The following is a 26,048-nucleotide window of genomic DNA, read 5'->3' as shown; positions in this document are numbered from 1 at the left end:
GATATATCAATTTACCGGAAATACAGGGGACAAAGGTGCAGGTTGAATGATTGCATAGGAAGGAAGCTAGCAAAATCCAGACTGTGAGAACTCTATGAGACAGATGTTTAATTGCAGGGAGAAAACTAGAAGGAATGAATAGAATAGACGAGACTTCAGAGATAATCCACACTGCAATTACGAACTTTATTTAGATCCTGCTTCTCATAAACTTAAAAAAATCCTGAGACAGGGAAATTTGATTCTTGAGTACATGGTGATATTAAGAAATTAAATGGTTTCTTTAGTCCTGATATAAAGGAGTTCTAAAAGATACACACTGAAATATTTACTGATGACATGTAGTTAGTGGATTTACTTCTAAGTAATCTCCAGGGGGTGCTTGGGTGTGTACAGAGGAAACAGTATTGGCCATGAGCTGTTAATTATTGAAGAGAGATGAGGAATACCTGGAATTTTTGTTATACTGTGTATACTTGAATGTATATTTAAGTTATCTGTGATAAAAAATTAAAAAATGATATATATTTGATATAGAGGAAATAATAATGCCAATTTAAAAGGTATTTTAGTTTCAGAATAAAACTTTTTCTTAGATATTAGGTGTAGGAATCACACAGATGGACCTGAACATAAAAACTAATTTCTGGCAAAAAGCTGAGTTAAAGGATGTTGGCTTTGATATATAACCCTAGTGATTTCTAATACTTCATCTTGAGTCAGGTAGACTTATTCACTCAAATCACTGATACACACCTGGACATCTGCAAGCTTCCCACTCAGATGTACGCTTACTTAAAAAATAAGGGCAGAGCAGAATGTTTCCCCTATAGAAACAGATAAAACCCTCAGAGAAAACCCTGCAGGGTCTGAACTGAGCATTCTTAATTCATTCTCATACACTCATTGACCAGTGAGGCAGAGAGAGGCCAGGGATGTTTCTCTAGTAGTAGAAATTCTTTCACAGAAGCTTGAGCTCAGGTAATGGAGGTTTCCCCTGATAGAAGTCCTAGGGAGTTTCGGTTTTCTAGTATTTGTAAACTTTGATGTTGTAGTTTAGCTTTCTGTTTGTGATTTGGGGGAGGGGAGAATTTACTAAGGGTTTACCTTTTCTATTGACCATGAAAACTATGGAATCATCCCACCTTCATTGTGTGTGAGCTAAAAAAGGACCTTAGACATTCGGGTATTAGAGTTATGTTAATGTATGCATTTTTCTTAAGAAAAAAAAGTTTGGTGGATGTTCCAGTAAATCTCTTGAAAGGATGGGTGACATCAATGTGTGTGGCTCATGGAAATGCTTTCGAGTTCCCTTCTGCTTCTCTTACAAGTTTCTACATACTTCTCTGATTTTCTTCAAGTAGTTTTAATAGATAAGTAAAAATCTATTTGAAATGAAAGTTTTCTATTTTTTTGGTTTGGTTGGGTTTTTGATATTGTACCATTTTTCATTTCTATTTTATTGTAAGAAATATATACTATTTTAGTTGCATCATGCATTAGAAAGTACTTGTGGGTTGGGTGGGGAGTTAGTTAACCTCAGGGATTTTGTGTCTTGCCATAATAATGTTCTATTTTTATTTTTCCAGTGCTTTTTGGTAGATAATGAGTACAGGAAGCTTTATGGACTGTACCTTTCATTGTGTCCTCTAAGGTTGTATGTGAATCTGTAGCACCTTTACCTAATTGAAATAAATTTAAATGAATAAGAACTGTTAGATAAGCCCTTAAGTAATAGACATAGGAATTACTTGTGAAAATATTTTGTGTTATATAGATCTTTGCGAAGCTTTGCTGTACTTTTCAGTTCACAGATGGCAAGAATGAGAGTACTTTTCTCTGGGATGTTTAAAAGGAATGACTTCTATAAATTGAAATGAGTACAAATGAGAATTCTCAATGGATTTGTGATCTGGACCCTATAGCATTACTTAGTAATGTAGACTGAGCTCTTTAAAGGCAAGAACTATTCTTTTTTTATTTTTTTTAAGATTTTTATTTATTTATTTGATGGAGATCACAAGTAGGCAAGAGAGAGATGGGGAAGCAGGCTCCCTGGCGAGCAGAGAGCCTGATGTGGAGCTCAATCCCAGGACCCTGGCATCACGACCTGAGCGAAAGGCAGAGGCTTTAACCCACTGAGCCACCCAGGTGCCCTGGCAAGAACTATTCTTTTGAGCTTTACTTTCAGTATCAAATATGTATTATCAAATATACATCAGTACATTTTTAAACAGTCGCTGAATTTTAAGATTTTGAAGCAAGAACCACATATAATTGATCTTGACATTTCCTTGTCACCCAGCATGAATCTTACTAAATACATTTTATACTAATTAGGAAGGAAGCATTTCTCTTAAAACCGTAACTATAGATTTGAATCTTTGGAGTCTATGAATTTAGAATGTTTTAAAAAATTATTATATGTAATTTTAATGCAGTACAGCCACAGTTCTTCCTTCCACTGAATAGTTTAAACCTTACTGGCATTTTAATTACTCCTTTTTTGTAGTTCATTACTTCTTTTTAGCAATTACAGTGTATCTTACTATTAGGAATTCTTGGGTTGAATTTTCATTTCTGATTTGCAGGTGGCTGAAGTGTGTGCTTGACTGATTAGGATGAACTGATTATAGTTTAAGATAAACTGATAAAGTGTAGCTAGTTTTCAATTATCCATCCTAATAGCATGGATAATTGTAATTTGCAAATGATCTCCTAGCCCTTTATTCATTATTTTATGGGAGATACTAATATGTAGCAAAGTTATATTGATTTGCATTTCTAAGCTTCATGTTTTTTCTTTAGAGGAGGTAATAATAAATACTGAAATGGCAAAAAAAAAAAAAAGAAAGAAAGAAAGAAAAAGGCAGCAATAGACTATATAAGAAAATTGAAAGGCCTGAATATCCACCAACTGGGTAATTGACCTGTGAGCAATAAAAAATTGGCTGTGATTTCATGCATTACTATTGAGCATTGTTTAGATTTAACTTTTGTTCACTACTGATTGAATTAAAGTTTGAGGCGAAATGCTCTATATCTCATTTCTTAACTCTCAACCGTTCAGTTGTCTCTCATTGTGAACTCATGAGATTCAGACATGATAAAACAATAATGAGAAGTTAAAAATCAGGGTTAGAAAAGAGTATGTATTTTAAACCTGCAGTCTTCTATAAGGGAGAAAAGCAATTATAAGAGTTTTGAGAATCAATAGAAATTGATGTTTTATACCAAAGAAAACTTAAGATCTTGAGTCCTGCCTCGCCACCATCACTATACAAATAAAAAGAAATCAATAGGCCTAGAAACATAAGCTATTAAACATTGACATCCAGCAACTATTTTTGGTACTTGGGCATTGTTTAGTATTTTGATTCAGAAAAATGTGTGTTATTAAATAAGAAATTGTATTTTTAATTTAAAAATGATTGTTTTTTCTTTAATTTCCAGATTTTTTATATACTTCATTTTGAAATAAGAATGTTAGGCATGGATTTAAAAAAAAATTCTGCATGTGATTTCTTACTAGTTACCTAGGAAGTTCTAAAGGTCCTTCCATTAAAAGGATAGGTAGTTCTATATTTAAAAAATTGTTAACAGACTTTGGTGAGGTTGTGTTTGACCAGTTTCCCGTCTCCTAAATAATTTCTTAGCTCCTATAATAGGAGCTATAATTGAAGGATTTAGAAATGAGTACTGAAATGAGTATGGGAATTATCAGAGCCAGTGAAGACGACAGTTATTTATGGGACTCTGAAACTGAGCATGAGAAATTAGAACTTGAAGCTCAGTTTGGAGTTTTAAAGAAATTGTCACATGACTGAAGTAGTGAGATTTTATGGATCTCAGATAGTGGTAAAATTGATTAGAATTTCCTGATACTCTCAGTAACAAAGTAACTTTTATTGTCTTAGTGTATCAATTCCCCAGTGATAGACTTGTATGTTTCCTGTAATGACATTCAAGACATACCCAGATCTTATGAAACCCACTAACAGTCTTGCAAGGAAGAACACGTTTCTTAAATGTCATGGCTGCCAGTGGATTATCATTACTTATGGTTGTTAACTATAAGGGGCCAGGTAGGCATAGTTCATAGCTGGCTTTCTATGATACCATTTCTTTCCATCCTTTTCAAAAAACAAATGTTAGAATTTCAGTGAATGAAAGTGATATGGGAAGAACTTTGGATCAATTTTGATTCGTTAAAGAATCATTAACAAACTTATGTACTACGTTATTAATAAATTACTTGACATGGTGTTATTGCTGTATGCTGCTGTGTTGGGACATTGCTTGAGAACAATAGTTTCTTGATTTTCCTATAATGCATTCACTATGATGAGTAATCGTGTGCAGCAAATTATTTTTCTTGGCATTCTTTGTATTATGGATATCTTCTGCTCTATAAAATGTGTATGATTATTCCTTTATGTAGAGTGAATGGGAAGTAAAGAGCAGAGAGAAGCTATAACCGAGTTCATCACAGCTCTTTTTTCATGGCAGGAAGTAAACTTTCCTTTGCCATTTTGCATTTCAAGTATTTCCACTAAAAAACAAAACAAAACCCACAAAAAACCCTCAAAGCTTCCAAACTAAGAACACAGTATTTACATGAAAAGACAGAGCCAAGTGGAGCAAAAGAGAGATTTTGGCTTTAAATAGTAGTTAAAAAATCATTAGAGAGAAAATAATAGAAATAATGAACTTATCTGGAGATGTGATTCTTTTGTTCCACTCTTGGAATACCACTTCCTATCAGTGAAGCTCTTCCTCAGTTTGGTTTCATATCATCTGTCGGGGTTTAATTATATTTTTAAAGCCAGGAATGACTTTAAAGATTATTTATAGGTCTCTCTCTTTCTTAGAGTTTTAGCAGTTGATTCATTGTAATGCTGTGAATGGTTTTATTTATCTTTGGATCTCAATACCTGGCATAAAACTTAGAAGGTAGTCTATAATTATTTGTTGAATTAGCTTAACTTAATCAGGATTAATATTAGTTAAAATACCATTAATAAATTCTGATAATTCTTAGAAATTTTAGCCTATAAATATCACCAGAAAATTTTAAGAATTTTATTCTTTTACCTTTTTTCTCTACCCAGATTTGCGTCTGCTGGTGATGACGGAATTATAGTTGTGTGGAATGCCCAGGTGTGTATTAATTCTATGTAAATTGTGTAATAAAGACAGGACTGTGTAGATGAGTCTGCATTCATAAACACTATTTGGGTATATACCTGTATATAAATATACTGAAACTAATTAATACTTGAAAAAGTCTACTTGGCCTGAATCCATTTAAAATGGGGGTCAATATTTCATAATAGGGAAAGTTTTAATCTTACTGAACAAAATTTAAGTTTTCAGCAACTATGCACTGACTCTGAAAATGAATCAAGTGTTGATTTTTGTGGGAGATAGAATTTTTATTTCAAAATTGTGTGATAGCATAAATACAATATTTTTCTCATGTTTGACTTTAATAGGAATATAATAAAAGGCTAATTTTTTTCAAAAATATTTAAGGCTTCACCAAATTTTTAAGGCTGATCTTTTGATATTCAAATTATTCTCTTTTGAAGTATTTATCTTCTCCCTGTTATTTTAATTGTTATCTGGTCTGACTCTCAGATCCTCATTTTTCAGTGGCTTTGCCAGTGATTAAAGCAGCTATTTAACATTGTGTTCACCACGTTCATGAAATCCTGCAGCCTTGGAAGGGTTTGCAATTTATGTTTTATTTACATTGGATCTTTATGTGTTTACTACTTGGGAAAATCAGTGAGAGACTGATAGCTGAAGACACTGGATAGATAGGAATAGATGCTGGTGTTAGAGATGGAGTGGAGACTGACTTTATGAATGGCTGAACTACTCTGGGATGTGTACAGTATATGTATAGTGTTGGTGTTATGCTAACTTTTATTTCCTTCAACAGTTTAGTTTTGGAGATTTAGATAAAAATACTTGGGTAATGAGACTCCTTATTTTCCCCCCAGATTAGTAACTGATATTTTTATGCTTAATTTACACAATTCTTAAAACTACATGGTATGGTTTTAAGAATATCCCTTTAAATTTTCATGTAACTGGGTATTATATGCAGACAGTGTATCATGGAACACTACATCAAAAACTAATGATTTGTACTGTATGGTGACTAACAAAACATAATAAAAAATAAAATAAATTTCCATGTAAAAATATGCTAAAAATTAGTATTTTCTATTAGAAAATAATTATTTATGACCACTGTTTAGTACATGTTTAGATTCTATTTGATTGCTTAAAGTTAAGTTGTAACAGCTAGGTAATTAAAAATGGAATTATGTATTTTGTATATGGTGATTCTTCTTAATGTTGTCACTTAAGATTATTTAAGTATAAAAATGATATGAGCCTATTAAAATTTTTATTGGTATTTCAGACAGGAGAAAAACTTCTGGAACTTAACGGACACACTCAAAAGATAACAGCTCTTATTACATTTCCTTCCTTGGAAGCTTGTGAAGAAAAAAATCAACTGATCTTGACAGCTTCTGCTGATAGAACAGTTATTATATCCTTAAATCTGGAAGAAAATGAAATAGCTATAGTCACCCAAGGGGCCAGTATATACATTATTAGTTTTTAGCCTTTGAGGGCTTGTCTGTACATTCATTTTAGCAAAAATGATTTTGCTCTAGTCTTCATAATACACTTTTTTTTTTTTTAAAGATCTTATTTATTTATTTGACAGACAGAGATCACAAGTAGGCAGAGAGGCAGGCAGAGAGAGAGGAGGAAGCAGGCTCTGCTGAGCAGAGAGCCCGATGCGGGGCTCGATCCCAGGACCCTGGGATTATGACCTGAGCTGAAGGCAGAGGCTTAACCCACTGAGCCACCCAGGCACCCCCATAATACACTTCTTAAAAGTATTAGGCATCTGAAAAGTATTAGACTGGAAATAGGTAAAGGCTTGTTATTGATGAAAACCCCATGACTAAAGCTGTTCTTTCCAGAGTTACTATTACATCAAGTTATAGAAAATGGAGAATTTGGGCTTAAAAGTACTTACTTATCTCAGTTTGCTTTCCAATTTAGAGAAACAAAGATGAGTTAGACTGGAGAATAATTCACATTTGTGTTTGTACAGCATTGTACAGCAAAAGAAGTGTAATGGCCCCAACCCATAAGAACCTTTTGAACATCTGAGCTTGGTAGAAAAGTGAATTACCATCTGCTCAGTGTTTAATATTTAGTATTTAAAAACAATTTTAAAAGAGTAAACTCCCCCCTCCCACCCTGGCCAACTTGTAGGTAAAAATTTAACGTGTAACAAAATGGTAAAGTTTTGTAGAGAGCACTTATGTGTGCTAGGCATTGTTCTATTTAACGTATATTACATAGGTTTTTACATATATTCCATATACATATATAACGTGTTTAATTCTTATAATAAGTATTCTTATTCTCGCTTCCAGAAAAGAAAAGAGAGGCACAGAGAGTTTAAATAACTTGTCTTAGGTCATACAGCTATTCGAGGATAGATGGCAAGCAGTCTGACTGCAGGGTCAGAACTCTGAACCACTATATAATACTGCCTTCATAAAATATTTTCCTTAAACAAATTCAGCCTTTAATATTTACATGAGGAATTAGATTTGCGAAGGTCTTGGCCAAATACTTAATGGAAACTTCAATCTTACTTTTTTTAATAAAAAAAGGTATCAGAGATTAGCTTTAAATAGTCCGTGCTTACCTGAGTATTCTGTTTAAATAGTTTGAAGCATTAGGAAGTGAGAGTATGCCCAGAGGAGTAGGTGTTTCCTGGGCTTCTTCAGAACCAAGACAGAGCTTATTATGCACTTTATTTTTTTGAAAGATTTTATTTATTTATTAGTGTGAGTGAGCGAATGCATGCAAGCCTTACCATGAGAAGGAGTGAGGGGTGGAAAGAGAGGGAAAAGCAGACTCCCCTGATGAGCAGGGAGCCTGACCAGGGGCTCAATCCCGTGACCTGACTGAAGGCAGATGATTAACTGACTGAGCCATCCAGGTGCCCCATAACGCACTTTAAATGAGCTCATTAGCTCAAGTGATTTCTAGACAGATTGCTAATAGGTGAAAAAATTTCAAGGTAAGACTTACAGGCGGTAAGTGTATTTTGTGATGACAGTGTTGCATAAGCAATATTACATAGGTTTGAGTCAGAGTAACTTTATTACTACTGTTCCATTGAGACAAATATTATGTTAGGGTCTAAACTTTGTTTTCAGTATCAGTATAATCTACAAAAACAGAATTTAAAATACTTTGTTTTTATTAGACCATTTCTAAGCTACTATAATCTTAGAGGCAATTATTAAGTGGCTGTTATAGTATGGAGATGAGTAGTTGAGACAGTGTCAATATGAACTTCACTTTAAAATGATGGTATAGAGGGGCGCCTGGGTGGCTCAGTGGGTTAAGCCGCTGCCTTCGGCTCAGGTCATGATCTCAGGGTCCTGGGATCGAGCCCCGCATCGGGCTCTCTGCTCTGCAGGGAGCCTGCTTCCTCCTCTCTCTCTACCTGCCTCTCTGCCTGCTTGTGATCTCTCTCTGTCAAATAAATAAATAAAATCTTTAAAAAAAAAAAAAAATGATGGTATAGAGACATTTTCTTCACTGATTTTCTTGTTAAAAATAATTCCAGGCTGCTTGAGCCTCCACTATTAATAAAATTTATTAGTTAAATGTTGAAGATAAATTTTTAATTTTTGTCAAGTGAGTCTTAACTCCATTCATTTACGTGTGTGTGTGTATGTGTGCGTGTGTGTATATATATATATATATATATATACACACACATGTATATATGTATATATATTTGTCTGCATGTTATAAATGTGTGCCCAAAGATGCTGTAAAATGTATATGTTACCTTAGGAAATGGGGTGAAAAGTTGGAAAATTGTTATGCTCCTTAAGTCAGACTAACCTCGGACACTTAATGGAGGTCCTTTAATGGTTTTAAATATGTTTACAAGTAATACACTGTGACAGGGTTCTTTGAATTAGTAGAATAGTAGTAAATCATGCCATGCATGTTGAGGAGCTTTCAAGTGAGAATTAATGGAGTTGACAGTTTTGGGTATAAATACATCGTTCAATGTTTATTAGATTATGGTGGACAGTTTTAGAGAGTAAGTCTTAAAATTTAAACACTTGTAAAAATATTTAATGCCTGTAAATACTCAGTATTCAGAGCACTCATTTTGTTGACATTTTCACATAGTTTGATAGTAAAATTTGCCTCAAACTTATTTTAGATTGTAAGCTTGCTATGCTGAGTTGATAACTTACTATATGATTTAATTTTAGTAATAGTATAAATGATAAATATTTTATGCTTTACTTCAAGATTTTTCTACCTGAGTGTGTAACATTCATAATTTAATTATTAGAAAACTTATCTCCTGAGATTTTAACCTTTTGTTTAGAAATTATTTCTTAACATAAGTTTACTTATGGGATTGTGATACCGGCAGACAGGTTCGGAAAGTATCCAGCTTCCAGTCTACTGTAAAGGTAAAATCTTGTGCGTTATCTACTGGTAATAATGTTTTTGTTTCAGAAAAAATGTTTAATAAGTTATATGAAATTACTTTTGTTGGTTTTAGGAATTATTTCTTTCACACATACCTACAGTCATTTGATTGTTCTAAGACTGGATTTTTTTTTCTAATTTTTTTTTTTAAAGATTTAATTTATTTGATAGAGATCACAATTAGGCAGAGAGGCAGGCAGAGAGAGAGGAAGGGAAGCAGGCTCCCCGCTGAGCAGAGAGCCTACCCTGGGATCCTGACCTGAGCCGAAGGCAGAGGCTTTAACCCACTGAGCCACCCAGGCGCCCCTAAGACTGGATTTTTGAGAGCTTCTGTATTAAATGTTAGAATGTTTGAACTTTAAATTAGATCTAGGGGTGAATATATAACAACATAAGGAAAAGGATAGTACCTAGTATGTTTCTTGTAGGTAATTTTAGGAAGATGTGTTACTTGCAGAATGACTATTCCAATAGCTAGTCTTTTTTGTTTTGTTTTGTTTCGTTTTGTTTTTTGTATTTTGAACTAAAAACATGGATTTATTTGTCCCTCAGTCTCTGCTTTTTATACGGTCATGAGGATGAGACAAATGAATTACTTAGTTCCAGAGAAATGTTATGTGGCTGATAGGCTGCTACTATTAATTCCTTTCATTTTACAAACAAATATTAATTGGGGCTTATCACATGACACAAATCCTGCCCCATGTTGGAGAGGACCTTGTTACTTTGATTCCTACAGAAGTTACCTCAGATGTTCTTAGAAAATGCCACTCTTTTTCAATATTGTCAGCAAGTTTGAGGAACTGGTCTTGTAAAATGTGATGTTTCCTTATATGTTTTAAGGATAATTTATCTTTACATTGGAGCTAACAATTTTTTTTAATGTTAAAAGAATTGCTTTGTGCCAGTAATCAAGGTATTTGATTTTTTTCTTAAAAGGCATCATCTGAAAAAAAAAAAAAAAAAAAAAGGCATCATCTGTGGTAGCCATCTCGTGCTACTATTGCTCTTCTTATTATCAATTTAGTAGAGTTTCTGAGGAGAAGAAAGTGTCCAGAAATACTTGTATCCAATTTAACCATGGACTGTATTTGAGCAAGTTAATGAAGTATTGATTTGATGAGAATTTCAAGGCTTTATTTGATCTGAAAGGGTGCTTTTTAAAAATTCCTTAAGAAATATCCCTGCCGTTTGATAGAGGTCATAAGGTTTCAAATGAAAATACATGAACTGAAGGAATAGAGAATATTCAGAAGAAAAAGTTTGTTGTATTTTGGACAAATTCCTTTGGTGAACTGTTTATAGGAACTGATCATTAAGAGGTATCTTATTCCAGTGTGGTGAAAGTACTTTTTTTTTTTTTTTTAAAGATTTTATTTATTTATTTGACAGAGAGAGATCACAAGTAGACGGAGAGGCAGGCAGAGAGAGAGAGAGAGGGAAGCAGGCTTCTTGCTGAGCAGAGAGCCCGATGTGGGACTCGATCCCAGGACCCTGAGATCATGACCTGAGCCGAAGGCAGCGGCTTAACCCACTGAGCCACCCAGGCGCCCGTGAAAGTACTTTTTGAAGAGGTTTTACTGTAATGTTAGCTCAATGGTTGTTTTTACTCCTGCTATGATTATGTTTAATATAAGACACTGTGAAAAATAGCATTTCACTCACCTTATTTCAGGGATTCAGTTCTCCTTGAAGAGATAATTTATGAAAATCAGATTCCTAATAAATATAAGAAATACTATTATTTTTTGAGTTATTAAAATTTTTATAATTGTTCGTATTAGCAAGGAAAGGATGAAGTTGGCATTTTTTTTTGCTGTTGAGAGTATAAGTTGATGATATTCCTAGAAGGCAGTTGACGTTATTAATGAAAATTTTAAAATGATTACATGAATTGACCCAGAGATTCTACTTATAGAGAACTCTTTAAAGGAAATTACAGACAAAAAAAAAAACTTTAGGCAGAGATTTATGAACAAAAATGTTTATTGAAGATATATTTTATAAATGGTTGATTGGCAGTATCCTAAATGTCTTACAGGAAAATACTTAAATTACAGTAGATAAATATGCTAAAAATGGTATTTCAGAGAATTCATAAGGAGTTTGGAAAATCCTAATAAGATGTTAAGTGGCAAAAGAAGTATATTATCCTTAACAAAATACCAGCAAATCAACAACCTATAAAGAGGATTATACACCATGACCAAATAAGACTTATCTTAGTTTAACATTTGAAAAATCAATAACTGTAATATACTATAGTAAGAATAAAAGACAACCACGATCATCTGAGTAGATGCAGAGAAAGCATTTTATAGACTTTAGCATTCTCTCATGGTAAAAAAACAGTCAACAAACTAAGAATAGAGACAACTTCGCCAGCGTAATAAAGGACATTTGTGAAAACCCGAGAGCTGACACCATATTAATGGTGAAAGACTAACTGGAACTTTTTCCCCTGAGATCAGGAAGAAGACAAGGATGGCACTCTTGAGTGTTGTGGGCAATAAAAAAGAAATAAAAGGCATCCATATTGAAAAGGAAGAAATAAAACTGTATTTACAAGTGACATGGTCTATATACTAGATCTTAAATTGATAACCAAAACTGTTAGAACCAATAAATGAATTTAGCAGGGTTTCAGTATACAGTATAAATATACAAAATTAATTATATGCCTATACACTAGTAACGAATATCCAAAAATGAAATTAAGAAAAAAAATTAGAAAAACTAAGGAAATGAAATGAATTTACAGTAGCATCCAAAAGAATGAAATACATAGAAACAAATTTAAAGAAGAAACAAGAGAGTTGCACATGAATAATTACAAAATACTTTTTGGAAGAAACTAAAGAAAATCTAAGGAACTGGAAAGTCATTCCATATTCATGAATTGAATTTAATATTGTTAAGATTGTAGCAGTACCCAGAATGATCTGTACATTGGACACTGCCTCCACCAAAATCCCAGCAGGCTTCCCTCCTTCCAAGAAATTGACAAACTGATCCCTAAAATTCATACAGAAGTGCACGGGACCCCAGAATAGTTAAAACAATTTTGCAAATAAAAAGCAAAGTTAAAAGATTCAAAGTTCCCAATGTCAAAATTTATAACAAAGCTATAGTAATTAGAATAGTCATACAGATAAGGATGTCATACAGATCAATGAAATATAATTGAGAGTCCAGAAATAAAACCTTACATATTTGATCACTTGAGTTTTGACAAGGATGCCAAGACTTTTCAAAAAGAGCAAGAATAGTCTCTTCAACAGTTAATGCTGGGTCAACTGGATATCCACATGCAAAAAAAAAAAAAAAAAAAAATTGGATCCCTGCCTCATGCCCTATATAAAACTCAAAATGGATCAGAGATCATAAAAAAACCTGAAACTGTAAAAACTCTTAGAAGAAATATGGGAGAAAATATTTGTGATCTTGGACGACACCAAAAAAACAGTAACAAAAAAAGTGATAAATTGCATTTCATCAAAATGAAAAGCATTTATACTTCGAAGAACCCTATCAAGAATGTGAAAAGACAACCCATAGAATGGGAGAAAATATTTGCAAATCATATATCTGATAAGGAACTTGTATCCTGAATATATAAAGAACTCTTAAAACTCAACAATAAAAAGACAACCGAATTAAAAATAGGTAATGTGAAAGATTTCTCCAAAGAATATATACAGATGGCCAGTAAGCATGTGAAAAGAAGCTCAACATCATTAAGTATTAGAGACATGCAAGTCAAAACCATTATTTTTTTGCAATACTATTTCAATATTTTTTGCAATACTATTTCATATACACTAGATGGCTAATACCTGAGACAGGTAATAAATAAGTGTTGATAAGGAGACAGTCAGGAACCTTCATACGTTGCTGCTGGAATTGTAAAATGGTAAAGCCACCTTGAAAGTTGTTTGTTCATCAGAATATTAAGCAGAGTTATCATGTGGTTTAACAATCTCAGTCCTAGGTATTCCTATTTCATTGTCAAGAGATGAAAGTTATGTCCACACAAAAACTTGTATGTGAATGTTCATGGCAGCACTATATATAACACAAAACTAGTATAAATGTCCACCAACTAAGGATAGATAAGTGTGCTGTATCCATACAGTAGAATATTATTTGGCAAAAAAGGGAACAAAGTATATTATTAAATATTGATACTTAAATACTGATATTATTAAACATTCCAAAATTAGGGTAGGAACTTTTGAAATATAAACTGCATTATTTTCAACCCTTTTTATTCCAGCAGCTTTAAAAGCAACCCTACCCTCTGCTTAGACAAGACTACCAGAACCTTTTCTTTTTTATTTTTCTGTCACTCTTATCCTTGCACTCACTCAGAGTCATGTGTGGGCAGAGTACAACTAAAGGTGTGGACTTTAAAATACTATTCAAGTTAAAGGACTTCTGTAGATTTGAAAAACTCATTTTCCCAAGTTAAGAATTAGGAGATACTAATTTGAGAATTACATAAAAACTAAGGTCATATTCCATTTTAATTTTTTTTTTTTAAAGATTTTATTTATTTATTTGTCAGAGAGAGAGAGCGAGCACAGGCAGACAGAGTGGCAGGCAGAGGCAGAGGGAGAAGCAGGCTCCCCACAGAACAAGGAGCCCGATGTGGGACTCGATCCCAGGACGATGGGATCATGACCTGAGCCGAAGGCAGCTGCTTAACCAACTGAGCCACCCAGGCGTCCCTCCATTTTTATTTTTAAAGGAAGTTTATTTAAGCCTTGTGTATTATCTATTACTGGGTATCAAATTACCTCAAAACTTTGTTGCTTGAAACAATATATATTACCTCACAGTATTAGTGGTCAGGAATAAAGAGCAGCTGAGCTAAGTAGTGTTGGCTCAGTGTGTATTATGAAGTTGCTGTCACCTGAAGGCTTGAGTGGGGTTGGAGGTTCATGTGCTTAGTGAGGTAATTCTGGCTGTTGTCCAGAGGTCTCAGTGTTTTGCACATCCATCTTTCTCCATATGGCTGCTTATATGTGTTCACACTTGAGTGAGTGATCCAAGAAAGAGCTAGGAGGAAGCCACCATGTCTTTTATGATGTAGTCTGATAAGTCACACACCATCCCTTCTGCCACATTCCATTTGTTGGAAGCTAGTCACTTAGGAAAGCCTGCATTCAAGGGTGGGAGACATAAGCTTCACCCCTTAAGAGAATGGTAGCAAAGAACTTGTGGATATATTTGAAAACAACCAGTGAATTCTTGAAATTCTAAACTGATTTACATTTCACATGAATTTTGCAGTGTTTAATTGTTCTTCAGAGACTAGATATTTGGCTCTCTGGTGGGAATGACCTATGTGTGTGGAACCAAAAATTAGATCTCCTGTGTAAGACCAGTCATCTTTCTGATACAGGTAAGAAAACAAATCAGAGTAATTATGAACCATGATTGATAGGCTTTAAAAGATATAACGAATCTTCAAAGAGACTTTCTATGAATACAAAGGTTAATGTAAGGGATTTTTCTTTTCAATTCTGAATATTTCCTGTAACTGTGTTTCTCCAGTTCAGGTCCACGGTTGTGCAAACTCCAATTCTGTCCCAAATTGGAGGGAGAAGACCCCGCCTACCCCCTTTGGCCTTCCCTTCCCTTCCATTCTTTTTTTTTTTTTTTTTTAAATTTTTATTTCTTTTTTTAATTTCTTTTCAGTGTTCCAGAATTCATTGTTTATACACCATACCCAGTGCTCCATGCAATACGTGCCCTCCTTAATACCTACCACCAGGTTCACCCATTCTAACAGCATTTCTCAAAAGTGATCAAGAAAAACCTTTTCATTTATGCTCTTGGGCTCTGTTCCTAAATTGAGTCTGATGAGCATATTGACAGATGGAATTAAACCCTTTTGACTTTTTAATAGCATTTCCTTCTTTATTTGTGAGGTTAATGGACTTTGAATAGATTCCAAAGGATAATTTCATTTTACAGTTGGTTTTGCTATAAAGTTCATACATTCTGCAAACTTACTAATGAAATTCTGTTTTCTCAGAATTTGGGTGATACTGGTTTTAACCAAACTCAAGAAAATCATATTTGACTTCTGATACCAAGGATCTTAAAAAATAAAACTAAAAACTCTCCAGAGTAAAAATACTCAAGTACAAATGAGTAAATTTGAGTAATAACCTTGAAGTCATGTGATACACTGTTAACTATGTTTCCCATGGACACTGTAGAAAGAACATTATTAAGCACATTGAAGTTTTAAAGGTAGCAGGAGCCCTGTGAATTGTATTTACAGTTCACATTTGGAATTAACTCATCTCCACAGATACTATAAAATAGCAGAAAACTAATGTGATGTCTTAGCAAAACTAAATCAAATACCATTCTAGGATTTACAGTTTTACCTCTCCATTGAATGTTTGATCCCTCGTAATGTTGGTGGTATCTAGATTGTATTTTCTGATTTCCTGTTCTCATGAGTTATATCTCTTTATTTACATGTATATTTTCCTTTGTGTTTCTTACATTAGCCTATGGCTACCTGTGAATTTTACCCCATGAAAATTATTATTAACTATGTTGTGAAATACTGAAGTCAGGGCTAACAAGAATGTTTTGTATGTTAGTGTAAGGAACCATCTATTATTGTAGTCTCCCTGTCTTTTGCAAGTTATCTTTGAGAACTGCTAAGTAATCACAGTATTGCCCTATTTATCAGTCTCAAGAGATGGTGGAATCCTTTGAGAAAATCTTTTAGAAATCTTTGAGAAGACCATAGGGTACCATCAGTGAGCTTTTTATGATTTGGGTTTTCCAAATTACAGGATGACATGAATTAGCAGTGCTCTTAGATCTTTAGCTCAGGAAGCTCCTTTCATAAGCCTTGCTTGATTTTAGGCTAGTAGGGCTTCTGTGGGCAGTTATTCTGTATTTGGAAATAAGCAAAGGTGGTCCTAGTACAATGCAATTGAAAGAACCTAGAACACGATATCTTTTGTTTTTCAAAAGCAGTATGTTCTGTGATTTTTGTATTAAGTTGCTACTTCTAGATTGCTGAGTTTCCAGTGTTTTCATTATTTGATAAAAAAATTTTTATTTGAGTATAATTGACACAATGTTACATTAGTTTCAGGTGAATAACAGTGATTCAACAATTATATGTTACACTGTGCTTACCACAAGTGTAGCTACCATCTGTATAGCCACTGTACAGTGTTAATATAATACCACTGACTATATTCCTTGTGCTGTACGTTTTACTCCTGTGACATTTTTTAAACAAGCTGTTTTCTGCATCTAGAATTCTCCTCTTACACCTCTTCCTCTGCTCTCCTGTCTCCTCCACTTCTTTGGTTTGTACCACTGCTCCCCCTTTCTCTTCCTCCACTATCCCCTCGTCGTCCTTGAACAGGGAAAAATACAAAGCATACTGTCAAAACAACCCTACATGAAGAAAAGATTTAGGTTAGAAATACTCCCCATATCTCAAAAGTGCTAGTTTTTTGATGGGTGGTAAGTTAAAGCAAATGAGTAGAATATTTTCAAATTTGTGTATATTATAAATCACATATATATTTGTGTGTGTGTATGTGTATATAGGTATAAATTACATATATTTCATAATGGAAAATTAACTTTAAAAGTTTTTTTACTAACTCAAAGTGGTTCTGAATCTAATATAATTCTTTAATTCTTGCTGACAAAGTAATAATTGTAATGTCTTTTATGAAAGTTAAGATTACCCTAAAATCTTTTCATGATTCAACTATAAAAAAATACTCAGAACTCTCTTACTTTTCCAGTAATACAAGAATTTTGTGAATTTACTAATTGATTAGTAACATGCTATTTGAAGGCCATGTTCTTAGCTGTTGATTATTGTGACTTAATTAATTTACTGCCAGGGAGCCTGCTCAGGCTTTTTAAATTTACGTTGAGGAAAATGCCAGCTTTACATCTTATTTGAGCTAGCCATCTTGTGAGTGATACCGGTGATTATCTTAAGGGATCCCTTAAGGGACCACAATGGTAAAAATATTCAACGAGCATATTCTGCCCTTAGTAATACTATCAGTGTCTTCTGTAGGTCTCACATATGTTTTGAAGGATCATTTTCCATGTGTAGGTAAGCATGGAAGTGTGGTGTAGCAGACTGTGTAAGCTTTATTGTTACCACCCCCTTTCTGGGAAGTGACTGACATAAATCTGAGAATGTTTTCATTTTTGATGTCATCCTTGAAGAAAATAATTGGACCTTTGTTTTACATATTTTTTAAGGGATCAGTGCTTTGATTGAAATACCTAAGAACTGTGTTGTGGCGGCAGTTGGCAAAGAACTGAGTGAGTAGGACTCCTTTAAATTTCTTTTTTGAAAAAATTAAAACTAGACTTGTATACATATTTCGGAAAGACAAGTATTTAAGGGACATCTGCCCCTGCCCCAGTGTTGGCCTCCTTTCATTGTTGAAGTGATGTGGAGAAGGAGACATTTTCAAGACGTTAGGTCAGTTTTTGTTCTGTGCTTGATCTAACCTCGCCAAGTAGGGGCAGGGTAACCCTATGTCTGGTGCCACAGAAGGCTACTTACATTCCATAGTCCTCTCTGTTGCTGACCCACAGCCGTACGCTTAGCAAACATTTTAACATAAATAAAGCAGCTATCCCATGCTTGAGTTGGATGGTTGGAGGATGTTCTTTGTGGGAATTTACTGAAGGAGCCACTACCACATTTTTGCCTCAGGAAGCCAGTGGGGCCCATTTTCTTGGGAGGAATTATACCATTTCCTTCAGAGTAGTAGGGGGCCTTCAGAGCAGAGAGACAGGGGTGGCAAGAGGAATTCTGTAAATGTATTAATTGATTATAAATCTGCTGTTTGAAGGCCACTTAACTGTTGACTGTTGGCTCCTTTAGTGCCAGGGAGCCCACCGTAAGAAAAGCCTTTTGTGCCCACTGCCTTTTGAATGGAATTGGGGTGCCGAGAAGTGATAGAGACAGCAGGCTGCTTAAAGGCTGCTTTTTTTCTACAAGAATTTTTCTAATGTATCCCAGAGGGCATTTGATGTTGTAGCCAACTTGCTCTTTCTTCAACTGACCTGTCCTTGTGTCATCATGTCAGAGAAGTAATTTTCTGGACCCTATGCTTATCCTTTCTTTCCACACAATAAGTTTCAAAAGATACGATAACTCTGTTTAGTTTTTTCTTTTCCTTGTAGAAATGCAGTTTTCCTACATTTTTGATGGCGCGGGAAACCTGCGTAGCTTTTCCCTGCCTTTCTCCTCCTGTAGCCAGCCAATCACTTTGAGTTTTGCTGATTTTACTACCTATCTCAGTGGTTCTCAGATTTTACTGTGCATTAAAATGACCTGGAGTGCCTGCTAAGAGCCAGTCTGGAGTGGGGCCAGAGCTTCTGCATTTCTGACACATGTTTTGGTGCTGCTGAGGTTGCTGGCTGGGGGGCCATACTCTGAGGACCTGCTGCTCTAAATATTTTGATCCTCCTCTTTCGGTTTCACTACTGCTGCTCTGTTCAGGCTCTCATCTCCCCTCTTGCCTGTTCTGTTGTGCTAGTCTCCTAACCTGCCTTCTTTCCTCTCCTCTACTGTAGTACTTCTGCAGTGCCTTGTCCTCCTCTAGTTTAGGGCTGCTCAGGTATATTTTCCAGGAGGTGCCAGGGAGAATCTCTCTAAAGGCAGGCTGATCCCTTGGTTAAAACCTTCAGTGGCTCCTGTTGCCTACAGCGGTCATTTCTACACTCTTAAATTTCTAACTAGTACAAAAGTATTTTGCTTAGTAAAAACATTAAAAGCAAGAACAAGAAAACTACCATTTACCACCCTCATTTTGTAAAATTGTTTTTTAACAAAAAAGTCTGAACAACATGATCTCAGCAAAGAATAGGTTTTATTCAGAAAATAAGTTGTAAAAAATATGTAATCTTAAAAATAAGGTTCTGCATTTTGTTAGTTTTAGCATAAAATATAGTGCTATTTTTCCTTACATAAAAATAAAAGGTCATGAGTTCAAGCCCTGCATTGGGCTCCATGATGGGTATGGAGCCTACTTAAAAATAAATAGATAAATAAATAAAAAATACAATAAAAATAAATTTCATTCTCATAAATAGATTATCTTTTTTATTTCTAAGACCCAATTTGTGCCCATGTTCTTGGGTTTAAATGTTCCATATCAATTTCTTTTTTCTGTGTGAGGGCATGCTCCTTTCAACAGGAAATATAATTTCTTTTTTTTATTTAAGATTTTATTTATTTACTATTGTGTGTATACATGAATGAGGGGAGGGGCAGAGAGGAAGGGAGCAGGAGAGAATCAACCAGGGCTCTGTCTCAAAACCTTGAGACCATGACCTCAGCTGAAACCAAGAGTTGGATGCTTAACTGAATGAGCCGCCCCGGTGCCCCTTCAGTAGGAAATAAATTTTCTGAGTGCCCTGTGTGTGTCAGTGATTTTGAGGCTTTGCTAGCTAAGCAAGGCTGTCAACTCAGAGACTTCATCTTGGTTTAGAAGACCGGGCTATTTTTTCCTTAACCATTTTTTAGAATTGACTATTGCTTCCCTTTTGTCTTTGGATCTAATTTATATTTGTTTTATTTCCTTGAAGTTATTACATAGATGACCCTTTGAATACTTGCCTGAAGTGTTTGACATTATATTTAGGAGTTGGTAGTTTGTAGGAACATACTTGGGTATGTTTCCTTTTCTTGTCAGTATTTCAGGTTATTATTTCTGTTAGTTTGATCAAATAGTACATTGCTTCTTATTCCACAGTCCCAATCACAAGGTGATTTGGTAGTATTCCAACTATAAGTAGAATTTTTACACAACTTTGGTAGGTATCAAGAAGCGTTCCCTTTGTATTTACTGAAAGACCTAAATCCCAAGTGAGCGTGTATTTACTGAAGGACGGTTTGAATGTGAATGGCTGTCAGGATAAAATCTCTTGGCTAGAGATTTGTCAGTTGGTAACATATTGTCCAGAGACATAGAAAGAAATGTGGTATGATCTGTTTTCCAGAGAGGAATGTGAGAAAGAAGACAGACATTAGTAATTAGCCACTACTTGGAAAGGACATGACTTCTGAGACCTACCCACTTCTCAGATATCAGTCTTCCTAACCCGTGAGCATCCGTAGCACTTGGGGCAGTGACTTGTTTACAGCACTGAATACATTGATCATAAGCTTGTTTATAAGTCTCACTCCCACGCTAGACCGTATTTTAGTGCAGTGACTGGGCCTTTTTCACATTTGATGTCTAAGTTGCTGGAACATAATAGATGTTTAGTAAATGTTGATAGAATCACTCCTGTTGATTTAACTTTTGGGTTTTCTATATTAACGTTAGGATCTATACAAGTTTAAAACTATTTGTTAAAGTCAGATAATGAGTAAAGCAACACACTGAACATCTATTACTGTCAAAAGTATATTAAAGGAACACATTGAACATCTGTGACACACAAAAACTATGAGGCACATTTTCAGAGAATTTATAATTCAGTAGTGTATGCCTAAGTATCAAGAAAATGTTAAAAAATTAATAGCTGCTGAAGTCTTTGCTGAGTTGAAGTTAAACATGAATTTGTAGCTTCTTTTGTAGCAGTGCTTACTGACCTGAGAACATGAGTAGAGAAAGCTGATGATGAAGATGATTCTAGGTTGTGGATGGACCAGTCACTGGCCAAGGAGAGATGGAGGCAGGGTAGCCAGACTTGCACTGAAGCTCTAGATAGAATGGAAACTTCTGGGCTTAGAAGAGTTTTAATAAAGGAACAATTGTAAAGACAAACTCACTTGGGATTTTAGTAAATCATCTCAAACATCTGAGTCATTTGAAAGATACACTCTAGTATGAGTAAGGCTTTCTTTGGAGATGGGTTTTTCAATATTTTATTTTATTACTATTTTTTAAAAGATTTTATTTATTTGACAGAGAAAGAGGGCACAAGCAGAGGGAGTGGGAGAGGGAGAAGCAGGCTTCCCGATGAGCAGGGAGCCCGATGTGGGGCTCAATCCCAGGACCCTGGGATCATGACCTGAGCCAAAGGCAGATGCTCAATGACTGAGCCACCCAGGTGCCCTGGGTTTTTCAATATTTTAGATCTTTATCACTTAATGAAATGTTAGCTTTTTGAGCAGAAACAGAATTCTATCATCTTCTTTGACCATTTTAATAAAATTATATCTTTATTTTCATTTAGTAATTTTCCGGCTGGTAGTACCCACAGAAGAATCAGTAGAATGGGATATTCTTGAAATTAAGCGCCTCCTTGATCACCAGGATAATATTCTCTCAATGGTTAATGTCAATGGTAAGCTTATAGTGTGTACATGTTTATTCTCTGTAAAATTTTGCACTTGTTAACAGAACCTGTTCTGAACTTTAGTCTTGTTTTGTTTTATGATCATGTAATTAGCATCACTTAAATAATGCTTTACACTAATAAGGATCAGCAGTCTAATTATTCTGAGGTTTAAGCCAGTGGAACTGATCCAAGTTTCATAGATTGGTAGGTCTAAGAGGTAAGAATAAGAAAAATAGAATGAGGCAGAGAAAAAAGATGATGGAGGGAGCATGATTATCTCAGGTGCTGTATGGTAGCTGTGGGATGACTGTCGTAGGCTAAAAATACTAACACTTAGGAGCATTTCAGCATTTTTGGCAAATGGTTCTGGTTAGTTTTTCTTATATAGACCACACAGTACAGTATCATATAGCAAGATACACACTTAGAGCAGAAGGAGCAGGTTCAAGTGGGGTGGAATCATGATTAAAGACTGCCAGAGAATACCACCAAGATAAAGGAAAGGTCTGCAGAAGTTGGGTCATATCTGCCCTCTCTGGCATTTGTGTGATTTGACTCTCGAGACATCTTATTTGGAGTCACAGTGATATTAATCATCATCTCCTGTGAGGTGACTCTGTCATCCGAAGGCAGGGTAGGATCGCAGACCACCAGTCCTGGCATTCAGTTGGCTGACTTTCAGATATAGCGACCCCTCTGTATCATCAGATCTCTGCTGGGGGATCTGCACTCCACGTTCATAGGAGAGGAGTCCTGGGTGGCTTTCGTTTGATGACAGTCTGAAGGAAACTGTGAGAGAAACTGTGTGGATGCTATGAATATGATATAGTGGGAGGACTGGATGGCCCTCCCTGACCTGAGCCCTGGGTTGACTCTTTTTGAGTGATACTTTTTATAAGCATGAAGGAAAAATAAAGGTGAGTACAGATAGCACCAAATGCAGTCTTCCATTTTCCTGCCACTGAATCACATTTTCAGATACGTGTGTGAGAATGCCCTTTCCAGCAGCAAAGTCCTCTTCCCTGATAGCCATCTTCTTACACAACCCAGCTGCAAGGCTTTCGAAAGACTAGGTTGTCTATGGTGATAGAAGTTAACATGTTGGGAACACCCATTTATTTTTCTCTGGTGGCTCTTACTTTCTCTTACCATGGTGGGCAGCACAAAAGACAAGCTCTTACTTGGGGACCCTCTGACACTGAGCCCTTAGCTCCAAGGCCCTGGAGCTGCAAACCAAAGCACAGCAGTGCCCTGGCCCATTACACTGGTCAGGCCTAGTTGTTTAGTGATGGAGCATCGGTACCATTGGTTCCTCAGGGTTCCTCAGTGAAGGTGATGGGAGGCTACTCAGGAGGCCCTAACCTCATGGCATTTCTTTTGCTGCGTGATATGCAAAGAAGCTTGTGACAGTTTAACTAAGAAAGTGTTCTTCAGGTATTTCTTTGCAACTTCTTAAGGGAAGGAAAATGGAAATCCAGAACCAAAAAATTGGTAATGAAAATTACAGGAAACCCCTAGTACTTTCTACTTTATTAACTCCCTGACCATAAAATTACACTACAAAAAATAAATAAGCCAGAAGCGTATCAAGGAATCATATATGGACAAAGAGTCTGTTAGAATTTGAAAATGATATTATGACAGTCGTATTTTGTATGTAGGCATGTTTGCTGTACTGCAGATTTCAGTGATCCTGATATGATTCTGTTGTATAATTCCCAGCTCCATTCTCAGCCCTGTGTCTTTTCCCCACAGTTATCATGGAGGATGTGGCTAATTACTGGGTTTGTACTTCACAGGGGGAGTACTTTTTCATTGAGGTGCCCAGGCAACCTTAGAATGGTAGAACAGAATTCCCACAAATGTGGATAATGAATAACAGGTTTGCCAGAGATATCGGAGTGTGTGAGCAGAAGGTTTTCTAACACAGACATACAGAATAACTTTGTTTACGCCTTCTAGCAAAAGGCTCTGGTGCTTCTTCATTTTATTCCTTTTCTTGTTTTGAAACCATGGTATGATAATCACAAATCATTAGTACTTGTGAGGGAAGGATAGACAATTACAAGAGTAAGATTTCATACTTACATTGGATGAAAATCCATCCATATATATCATTGAGCTGGTTTTGTGTGAAACATTTTGAGTGACCTCTTTGGGAATATATATTACACAGTGATAAATTACACTAACTTAGCTGAATACCAGTATTTTGTTTTAGGTGAAAAATTCCAACTGGGCACAAATACTTTATTTCTAACACATAAATGAATCACAGTTGGGGGGATTAAGTCAGAGCAGGCAGCTGAGTGGTCTCGGGGTTAAGTTAACTGTTAAAATGACACATGCGGAATTAGTGTCAAGAATCTTCACTCCTTCACTTTTCTGGTTCTTTTGTAGTTTGAATGAAATTGGAAAGAGGAGGGAAAGGGGTGGAAAGGAAGGTCACAGAAAGAGTAGTACTACTTTAACTGTCCCACTAATAAAATTAGAAACTTCTCTGCACAGATGAGAAGTGAACTTGTTTCTTCACAAAGCAAATTCTGTAGTCTGTTAACGAACATAGAAATTGGATTGGGGGGGGCGCCTGGGTGGCTCAGTGGGTTAAAGCCTCTGCCTTCAGCTCAGGTCATGATCCCAGGATCCTGGGATCAAGCCCCGCATCAGGCTGTCTGGTCAGCGGGGAGCCTGCTTCCCTTCCTCTCTCTCTGCCTGCCTCTCTGCCTATCTGTGATCTCTGTCTGTCAAATAAATAAATCTTAAAAAAAAAAAAAGAAATTGGACTTGGAACCAAGACAAAATAATTTACATGTATGATTGTTGGTAATTTTTTATTTCTAAGAGATTGTTCACCTAGTAATTAGATATTTATGTCATAGTTCATTTGATAAATGGAATAATCAAATCATAATTAACTCATCTTTGATTTCTTACATTACAAATAACTGGATGTCTTAATACCATCATTATGGAATAATACTGGGGGCTCAGAGTAACCCCGGGAACTCAAAGATAACATTAGATGCTTTCTTAAAATAGCTACACATTTGTTATTGGATTTTACACTCATCCTCATTTAATGCATAAGAAATCCAAGATAGAAAAAGGTTAAGTGATTTTTTTGAGAACCAGGGGCTAGTAATAGAGCCACAATTAGAACGTGGGTTTTTAGACTCACATTGTATTGTTCTGTTCTACCTTACCTAAATATGTAGGATTAAAATAAATTAATTTCTTTAAGATAATTTTTAGTGTCAACAGTTGTCTCTCTTTTTTTTTTTCTTTTTTAAAAGATTTTTATTTATTTGAGATAGAATGAGAGAGAGAGAGCACAAGCACGGGGAGCAATAGGCAGAGGGAGAAGCAGACTCCCTCCTGAGAAGGGAGTTGGATGCAGGCTCCATCCCAGGACTCCGGGATCATGACCTAAGCCAAAGGCAGCTGGTCAACTGACTGAGCCATCCGGGCACTCCAGTTGTCCATTTTCTATTACATATATAATTTATAAGGTTTCTTAGTTGGCTCACTAGTTTTATTTTAAGATTATAAAAACTTGTTATTATACAAGTAATACATACTCATAGTAGGAAAATGAGAAAACAAACATGAAGAATGTAAAAATTAAAATTGTCCCATGCTGTAGAATTAAGTACTGGTCATCCATATCCTTCTAGACATTTTTCTGTGCACATGTAGGTGTATACACATATGGCTTGTTGTTTTGTAATAGTATGTTATGAGTATATTTCTAAAGCAATAGAAACGTACTTTTACAACTCAATTTTTAATAATAGCATTAGTATTTTTATTTTGTAGATGTCTTATTTATTCAGTCCCCAATTGGATATTTAGATTATCTTCATATTTTTAATAATATGTATAATAACCTTGTCATATATATCTTTTATCTACTTTCCTAAGGATAAATTCCTAGAAGTAGAATTGTTGGATCAGTGGGTTTACATTTTTCTTTAAAGGTTATGATGCATATCAACAAACTCGAAAGGACCATAGCAGTTTGTACTAGTACATTAGTAGGCCCGAAATGTGTTGATTTCCTATGCTGTTGCCAGCATTGGGTATTCTCCTGTTTTTTGTTTTTTTTTTTTAAATCTTTCCCAGTTTTCACATCAATAAGTAGTATCTTC

General features: G+C 35.2%; 1 protein-coding gene across 2 annotated transcripts in view; it reads left to right on the top strand.

The window, feature by feature from the left end:
• The window catches only part of WDR41 (WD repeat domain 41), a 41,623-nt gene that overhangs the window by 8,237 nt on the left and 7,338 nt on the right, over positions 1–26,048 (top strand). Inside the window, exons 3-8 of one of the 2 annotated variants that reach the window (XM_047730028.1) lie at positions 5,112–5,160; positions 6,437–6,568; positions 9,495–9,557; positions 14,872–14,983; positions 17,854–17,916; positions 21,796–21,906. In XM_047730028.1, coding sequence (XP_047585984.1) covers positions 5,112–5,160; positions 6,437–6,568; positions 9,495–9,557; positions 14,872–14,983; positions 17,854–17,916; positions 21,796–21,906 — 530 coding nt within the window. The remainder of the gene's footprint in view (positions 1–5,111; positions 5,161–6,436; positions 6,569–9,494; positions 9,558–14,871; positions 14,984–17,853; positions 17,917–21,795; positions 21,907–26,048) is intronic. The other variant, XM_047730029.1, reaches the window with a different exon arrangement.

This window comes from Lutra lutra, chromosome 5 (assembly GCF_902655055.1).
Source record: "Lutra lutra chromosome 5, mLutLut1.2, whole genome shotgun sequence".
Classification (NCBI taxonomy): domain Eukaryota; kingdom Metazoa; phylum Chordata; class Mammalia; order Carnivora; family Mustelidae; genus Lutra; species Lutra lutra.
This window is presented reverse-complemented; position numbering and strand designations above follow the sequence as displayed.